Source organism: Argopecten irradians, chromosome 16 (assembly GCF_041381155.1).
Source record: "Argopecten irradians isolate NY chromosome 16, Ai_NY, whole genome shotgun sequence".
NCBI classification, from domain to species: domain Eukaryota; kingdom Metazoa; phylum Mollusca; class Bivalvia; order Pectinida; family Pectinidae; genus Argopecten; species Argopecten irradians.
Genome location: NC_091149.1, coordinates 4,106,444 through 4,115,210, shown reverse-complemented (window position 1 = coordinate 4,115,210; position 8,767 = coordinate 4,106,444). Strand labels below are relative to the sequence as shown.

The 8,767-nt window shown below is 36.5% G+C and overlaps 3 protein-coding genes across 42 annotated transcripts in view; all 3 read left to right on the top strand.

Moving 5' to 3' along the window:
• The window catches only part of LOC138310974 (uncharacterized), a 229,877-nt gene that overhangs the window by 91,831 nt on the left and 129,279 nt on the right, over positions 1-8,767 (top strand). The gene's annotated exons all lie outside the window — the stretch shown is intronic.
• Positions 521-2,448, top strand: LOC138310982 (cartilage matrix protein-like). Its single transcript, XM_069252394.1, has one exon. It carries the CDS (start codon positions 852-854, stop codon positions 1,689-1,691), a length of 840 nt encoding a protein of 279 aa, XP_069108495.1. The 5' UTR covers positions 521-851; the 3' UTR covers positions 1,692-2,448.
• Positions 3,460-8,725, top strand: LOC138310981 (cartilage matrix protein-like). The gene is made up of 5 exons (XM_069252393.1): positions 3,460-5,162; positions 5,698-5,757; positions 6,100-6,666; positions 6,911-6,931; positions 7,128-8,725. Exons 1-5 carry the CDS (start codon positions 4,799-4,801, stop codon positions 7,724-7,726), a joined length of 1,611 nt encoding a protein of 536 aa, XP_069108494.1. The 5' UTR covers positions 3,460-4,798; the 3' UTR covers positions 7,727-8,725.

Below are 8,767 nucleotides of genomic sequence, written 5' to 3'. Positions count from 1 at the left end.
TCCAGAAATGCTTGATGTTCTCGCCGCTGGATGTAGTAGTAATTACACGGGATTTGCTTTATTGAATATTTTGTGGTGTTGCTTTAATATTACATAAGGGTTTTTGTTTGCTTGTATGTTGGTTTGCTTGGTTCTTCTGTGGAGATTTGACGGCAATTTCGGGATAAGTGTAACTATATGTTTTGTTTGGTGGTGTTATGATTGTGGTGAATGTTCGATCTTTTGTGTTGAGCAATTTAAACGGATTGCCAGATCAAATGTTTACATTTGTTATGTAATGTGATTGATATATAGTAAGTCATAGCTGTAATAAACTCAAATATTAGGATTACATAAAATACAATTGTTTTAGAACGATTACGTGAATATTTTTGCATGCGAGGCGATGGTGAATTGTAGTAGTATAAGCAAAAATGTAGGAAATACATTGTCGAAAGAAATCGAGATAATGAAGTCTTTGCGCATAATGCTTTCCTTTCAGATATACCTGTCCCCGTTACCCCTCAGGCCGTTGAGTTAGGTGAGTCAATCAGGTGTTCTACCGGACTCACTTTATCTGGAAGTCGATATATATAATATATATAATTAATTTTTATACAGTTTTCACGTTTCGGGATCTTTTATGTATTCTTAAGAGGCAAGAAAGAGAATTATTGCGATGCATTAATGATACACCTTATGTTTTTGGAAAACAATTAACAGTTCAAATACTTAAGATATAACATGCACAGAACTGGCGTAAACGGTATATTGCGCATACTTTTGCGAAGAAAAGAACGCATTTTGTTTGCAGTTATTGTATAAACGGTTATTTTCGCGGTCAAAAAAAATCACAATTTGAAAACATTGAAATGGAAAAAAATGGGAATATCTTTTGCGATAAAGCTATATCCGATTTCACCATTTCTATATTTTTCGCGGAATCTTTGCCATCAAAGAATGCCCCGCAAATTCGTGAAAATAAAATCCCTGTGAAAATAACCGGCTGTACGGTAATTCCGCATGCTAGAATTGTTTATTTACAAATCATTGCCTGCATTTTAGCATGCAAGTCGCTGCGACAGGATATAGTCTTCATTTTGGATACATCAACAAGTGTCGGCGTTAGGAATTTTAGGAAAATGCTGAATTTTACGAAGGAATTTCTACAGACGGCAGATATTGATTCCGGAAGTGTCCGAGTGGGACTAATTACTTATAGTAGTTCAGTCACCATACAATTCCATCTTAACACATTCAGCAGCAAGAAAGACGTTTTCTCCGCCATCGACGAAGTAGTTTACCAGTCAGGAAGTACCAATACGGCAGGTGCCCTGAAAGCTTTGACCGTAGACATGTTTACGAGGGATCACGGGAGTCGTGAAGACGTATCGAATGTCACGGTGATTATCACAGATGGGGTCTCCAACACCAACATGAGACAGACCATCCCCTACGCCGAGGAAGCCAAACTAGCTGGTATCTCCATATACGCTATCGGAATCGGTATAAAAGAGACTGCAGAACTGAAGGAAATAGCAAGTACTCCCACCGCAAACTTCTTTTACACCATTGACGATTTTGCAGAGCTGGACCAAGTTAGGGAGAGCCTTTTTGAATCCTTCTGCCTCGGTAACGTTAACGTTATTCTTATCGTCGAAGTGACTTGGAGGAGGTTTCTATCCACTACTGCTTTCGTTCTACTGTTTTAGTTCCCTGTCGTTTGTTAAACATATGATTTTACTGCCTTAGTTTCCTTTCGTTTGTGTTTTCTGCTTCTATTTCGTTTCTTTTGTCTTTTACTTCTATAGTTCCTGTGTTGCACTTTTTTGCTGCCTTGTGCTTTTACTTTGGTTTCAACTGTTTGACTGTTTCCCCTATTGACTCTTGTTTGACTATTTAAGCTCGCTTTGTGACTTGCAGTCTTCCTCTGTAGTTGTGGCATTTGTATTTTACTGCTTTTGTTTCCTCATTTACTGATACGTTTGTCACCAATGATCATCGTTGATGGTAAAGCGTAGTTATATTTTTTTTCGTTACAAACTGCCTCATGTGATAAATGGCTTCATCGTTGTCTATCGCACCGCTTTCTGTGGATCTACTGTTTGTTCCTAGAGATTTTTTAGTTTAGAAATTGTGTTGACTCGTTGTAGCATTTAATATTTAGGAATGCTTTCCTTCCTAAGGGCATAAATGGAATTTCTTCATAAGCGTATTTCTTTCTATGGGTCTGGTGTAAGCTTCTGTTTGCTACTTCTTTTTGTTTAGTGCATATATCTTCATTTATTTAGTTTCCAAGTTATTATAAAGTGTAAGATGAATTATTATTCAATCTGTTTAAATTTAACCAAACTATTTAAGAAAAATATTTTTGATTTAATGGTGGAATACCTGTCTTAAAGACTTCATGTTTAAACAACTGCTTGACTAAATTTAAACAGTTAAGCCATGCTTATGTTGTATTTAATATTTATTTGAATTCGTATGTTCACATGTTAATAACTATAACTCAATGTATATATGGAAAATAAACTTTAAAAATTTTCTTTTTCAAAAAGAAAAATGTTTAAATATTGTTTTCTCAACCTCTAGCGTGTTTCCCGCCACAGCTTGACATCATTTTCATAGTCGACTCATCAACGAGTGTGGGTTCAGAGAACTTTCAACGTGTTCTTAATTTCATCAAAGATTTTCTGGCGTTTAGCGATATTGACTCGGGGAACACCCGTGTTGGTATGGTTGTATATAGTACCACTGTTTCCATCCAGTTTCATCTAAACCAGTATACCTCGAAATCAGAGGTGTTCCGGGCAATCGACCAAATCGACCATTCTTTCGGAAACACATTTACTGCTGGAGGTATCATGACCATGAGAACGGAAATGTTTACAGCGGCGAATGGGGACCGAGAAGGGGTTCCAAATATTGCGGTCATAATAACAGATGGACAATCCAACATACAAACAGCCAACACAATAACGGAAGCGGAAGCGGCTAAAGCGGAAGGAATTGAAATATACGCCATTGGTATTGGTCTACATGAAACATCTGAATTAAAGGGTATGGCTAGTGAGCCTCTGGCTGAGCATCTCCACCTTGTGCAGGATTTCGTCGAACTTACTGGACTACTAGCCAAAATATTTGAAGTTGTCTGCGTCGGTATGCTCATTTGTTTTTGAAAACGCATGCGGCTTTTACGTTCCAAATTTGTAATTTTAGCGCATTTTTAAATTGCATGTTTTAGTGTCGAATAGCGCAACGGTGGGAACATAGATCATAATACTGATTTTTTTGTCAATGTCATACATTACAATCTATGCGAGCGGGCCATATATATTATTATATTTTGAATTGCATGATCTAGTGTCGAAAAGCGCAGCGATGGGTATATGGTACATAATATTGAATTAATAACTATGATAATTTACTACTTCAACACAGGGGTCAGGTGTACTTGTATCATACATAGTAAGTCTATATTGTTTGGTACTCTGAGACGCATGCAGATCCAATATCGACATGTCCTATATATTTTTTTTTTGTAGTTGAAAGTGTTAATTTAGAGGTCTTCTTTTCATTTGCATGTCTTGTGGTGTCTAGTGGTGGTTTGTGTATCCTTTGTTGGGGATTTCTGTCGTCCAGATTGTTCAATTATACTCTCTTCTGTCTCAATAACATCTAAGAAAAAAAATATTTCTGTAATCTACCAACTTGCTTTCGCATCAGATTTTGTTGGCTAACTCACCTGTATTTTCTGTTCAATGTAGCTATGGAATGAATATAAAGTTGATAATAACATGATGTTTAAAACGATAAACGATTCATATACACAACTATATAAAATCATATATGAAAAAAAAAAGAAAAAAAGTATGTCAATATTTTATTCTGTATCTGATAGTGGAAAGATCTTTTCTGATGGAATTGACATCAACATTAATGACGATTTCGTCAAATTATTGTAATAAATACATTTTTTATAATAATTCGTACCACCTAAAACAGAGGAAGGACGTCCTATAGAGAGACCGGCCGCACTCGTTACCCAAAGCCCAGTCGCTGTCGGTGAGTTCAGACTGTGATATAGTTTACCAGGTTATGTTCTATTTTTTAAATTTAGTACTGCATTGAGTGTATTTTTGTAATAATGGTGACTTATTTGAGTCACATAATCATATTGTAGTTATGTTTTTCGCTCAGGAGAATTTCCCAACGTGTCGTTCAAGTCATTACGATACATTTCAAGTTTGCTTGTACCGTGCTTTTTCATTGGCTAAACAATTGCGTTGGCATATCGTAACGTACAATGACGTCGCTATATGTGTCGTCGCATCATATAGGTTGATACAATGGCGTAGTGATATATCAGAGAAAAGAGTCTCACAATTAATTTGGAAAATGTAATTAATTGATTGAGGGGAACATCCCTGTCTGTATGTCGTAATTAACTATCTCATGGATTAGATTGAGTGATAATGATGGATTTGAATAGATTTTAATTTTACCGTCATATCAGTATAAAAATAAATCTATTCAAACTCATCTTTAAACCAAATATGATTTGAATTATTTGATTTAGTTTTCTGTTCATATGCATTTTCTTGTTAATTTCTAAGCATGTGGACAAAGTGAACAAGATATCGTTTTTGTCTTGGATTCCTCTACAAGTGTTGGCTCGGAAAATTTTCGAGAGATCCTGAAATTTGTAAAAGACCTACTGTCGAATGCTGATATAGACTCAGGTCGGGTTCGTGTAGGAGCCCTCATTTATAGCACAGAGGTTGAAGTCAGATTCCATCTTAATGAGTTTCGTACAAAAATGGACGTCTTCAGGGCCATAGATAGCATCCCATATATACTCGGAAACACAAATACCGCTGGTGGTCTCCGAGTAATGAGTACGGAAATGTTCGTTTCTGTGAATGGTGACAGAGAAGGTGTTCCGAATGTTGCATTTGTTATCACTGATGGGCAGTCCAATATTAATGCTGGAGATACTATTCCGAACGCCGAGTCGGCTCGGAAGTCTGGTATTGATATATATGCTATTGGGATCGGTTTGCGGGATACTGCGGAACTCCAGGGAATTTCCAGCAGACCACTGGATGAGTTTCTGTTCACGGTTGATGAATTCTCTGAGTTATCCGGGCTCAAAGAAACTATATTTGAGATCGTCTGTCCAGGTACGACATGTTGTCTGTGTGTTTATTCTCGTTTAGTTCAGGTATTAGACGTTGTCTAATATTCATTTGTTTTCTGAAATTGTCCAAAGGCAGGAAATAGAGTGTCTTACACAAAAATGATTGGGCATATATTTTCTTTAAATGTTGGTACTGCTGATAATTCAAAATATTGCAGATATTGTCATATCTTCATATGAAAAACTTCAGCTGGTCAGAGTCAAAAGAAACTTTTTGACATTCATTGATGTGTCTGTCTTCCGTGTAATGTGAAAAATTGGGTATCGTTACAATTTCATTTCTTGTGATTTCTGTAACAGGATCTGAAACTTTCGTTGCGTTCTATATCGATATATGTACTATATCGATCTATTTTTTATGTGTACTATATCGATGTATGTACTTTATCGATAAGTTTTCAATTATATGGTTATAATTGTACATACTTATAATTTAGTACTTATTATATGATCAAAGTCCACATTGTGATAGATACATTATGTTCTAATTAATTGTATTGTTCATTAACTTTTCAAAGAAACCACTACTCCCACTTTGCCTACAACAACAACCACGTTATCTCCTACCACTGAACCTGGTAGGTACAGTATATATATCTCAAATATATGTGAAGAAAAATGTACGTATCCATGTAGAGTTGAATATAAAAAAATAAAACTCAACGACTTTCCTCTTGTACTTTCGCCATTTATTCCTGAAGAGCCATCACGAAATGATATATCAAATAAATATAATGTTGTCCCCGCCAGTGATCTTACATCTCGTACATTATCTATTGCTCACATTCAATTGTGTCCTGCTTTTCAAACATCTGTAATATGATGAATATCGTGCACAGTAAACGCTATCGTATTATCTATGTACAATGTACAATTTCCATTTTATATTTGTAATTTGCATTTGGTTACCATGGTTTCAGCTTGCTTATCGAATGAAAAGGATATCGTATTTGTACTCGATTCATCCACGAGTGTTGGTGACGACAACTTCCGGCGAATGATTGACTTTGTCAAGTCGTTCTTACATATAGCCGACATAGATTCCGGGGCTTATCGAGTTGCCGTTCTGACATATAGCACGAATGTTCAGATCCAGTTCCTCTTGAACACTTGGACGACCAAAAGCGACATTTTCAGCGCTTTAGACATCATACCGTACGCGTATGGTAGTACAAACACTGCAGATGCAATTAAAATGATGAGAACAGAGGTATTCCAAATTATTCATGGAGATAGGCCAAATGTTCCGAACATTGCTATAATTGTAACTGATGGGGTTTCAAACATAAACGCAAGACGCACCGTACCGGAAGCGGATGAAGCCAAGGCCGTAGGGATAGAGATTTACGCCCTTGGTATCGGCTTGTCTGACGAAGAGGAGCTTAAACAGTTAGCTAGCTCCCCGCTATCGGAGCACCTGTATACTGTAAAGGATTTCTCAGAACTGACACTACTAAAGGATAACATCTTCACTACTTTCTGTCCTGGTTAGTATAATTAATAAAGCAGATTTAAAAAAAAGATATGATGGTACTGAAAATAAAATAAAATATGTTTTATAATATATAGCACTGTAAACCGAAATCCGGCCGTAACTTGATATTATCATAATGTAATGACAGCCATAGCTTAACAAAATTTGTCTGATTTATACATGAAAGACGAATACCGTACGTGGTTTCTTGCGTAACACGACTCAATTGAGCTAATGCCATTCAAATTTGATTTTAGGCCCAACGACACAACTTATGGGTGAGTGTGTAAGAGGTACACTGCTTCGTGATTTTAATATATATATATATGTTTTTTATGTTTTGGTCAATATAGTAATAATTACTTGTATCGTTTTACACAATGTCAGATAATGTAATAACTTAAATTAAATGAATATTTTAACTAATTTCTGGTACGTCAATATTTACTTTATATACATGTGTTCCGTTGATAGTGACATGCGTGGGCATCCCACAAGATTTGGTGTTCGTCCTGGACTCTTCTACCAGTGTAGGCGATGAGAACTTCCGACGAATGTTGGAATTCGTGAAAGATATTCTCCTTCTTGCAGACATCGACTCGGGCAATGTTAGGGTAGGACTATTAATATACAGCTCACGAGTAGAGATACAATTTCATCTAAATCAATACCAAACTCAATCCGAGGTGTTTAAGGCTATAGATAGGGTCCCTTACATACTCGGAAGTACCAATACAGCGGATGGATTAATGGTCATGCGTAATGAAATGTTTTCATTTCAAAATGGCGACCGTGCTAATGTTCCGAATGTGGCTATAGTAGTTACTGACGGTCAGTCTAATATTAACTCTAGGAGAACCATTCCCGAAGCCCAAAAGGCCAAAGGGGCTGGTATAGACATATATGCTATTGGTATAGGACTAGCAGAGACTAGCGAGCTACAGGCAATAGCTAGTGAGCCTTTGACTGATTTCCTGTACACGGTTAGAGGCTTTGAGGATTTACACCATCTCAAGAATAGAATGTTCGAGTCCATCTGTCCGGGTAATATTTCTGGTGGAGGTTATTACTAACATTCTCGTAAACTGCTAACTGGGTTAATGTTCAACTGTTCAGCTGATGTTCACGTGTGTTGGTTATAATATCGACGGTGTTTGACGTTGATCTGTTAATGCTTGTGTCCTTTGGATACTTGTAACTCTCATGTAAATCGGTGGTTTGGTATGCACGTATATAAAAATGGAAACAAGTCCTACACTATTATGTATTCTCATCTATTTCCATATTGGATGTTTTCAGCTAATGTTTTAAATGTGTTGTTGGTCATTAAATGGACGTTGGTGTATAGCTGTTAGTGTTGTGTCATTTGGATTCTTGTAAATACCATGTGCTACGGTGGCTGGGTAAACACGTTGACAGTGTTATGTCTTTGGATACTTGTTATAACATGTACAATGGTGACTCGGTGTACAAGTATACGCTTTGTTGGTATTGTCTTTAGATACGTGTAACTATAATGTACAATGGTGACTCGGTATACACGTATTTGCGTTGTTGGTATTGTCTTTAGATAAGTGTAACTATAATGTACAATGGTGACTCGGTATACACGTATTTGCGTTGTTGGTATTGTCTTTAGACACGTGTAACTATAATGTACAATGGTGACTCGGTATACACGTATTTGCGTTGTTGGTATTGTCTTTAGATAGTGTAACTATAATGTACAACGGTTACTCGGTATGCACGTAAACAGAAATAGATATAAGATAGATATACTTTCACATAACCTCATGTGTTGGTATAAGAAACTTGTTGAATTTTTACGTCGACTGGTCTCATGTTGTTATCAGAAACTGTTTCCAAATGTGAATGTTGACTGCTTCCGCTGATAATCACATACTGGTTTGCATCGGTGTGTTTCAGGCCTTGTCTTGATCTCTAACAAAATGATGTTTTGTATGGTATCGTCACGTGATATGGTATTGTATGCCACGTGATATGGTGTCGTAAGTCACGTGATCAATGTTGTGATCTAACACAAAAAAATGTAATGTTGTGTTCAGTGGCTTTGTAGGTCAATGTGTTTGATATGAAATATATTCGGTAAAGGG

Excerpts from the sequence above, each read along its gene's own strand:
- LOC138310982 (XM_069252394.1), top strand. The coding sequence starts at position 852 with ATGGAAAAAAATGGGAATATCTTTTGCGATAAAGCTATATCCGATTTC.
- LOC138310981 (XM_069252393.1), top strand. The coding sequence starts at position 4,799 with ATGGACGTCTTCAGGGCCATAGATAGCATCCCATATATACTCGGAAAC. Across the intron at positions 5,163-5,697 it reads ATTTGAGATCGTCTGTCCAG|AAACCACTACTCCCACTTTG; the intron begins GTACGACATGTT and ends AACTTTTCAAAG. Across the intron at positions 6,932-7,127 it reads CCCAACGACACAACTTATGG|TGACATGCGTGGGCATCCCA; the intron begins GTGAGTGTGTAA and ends TTCCGTTGATAG.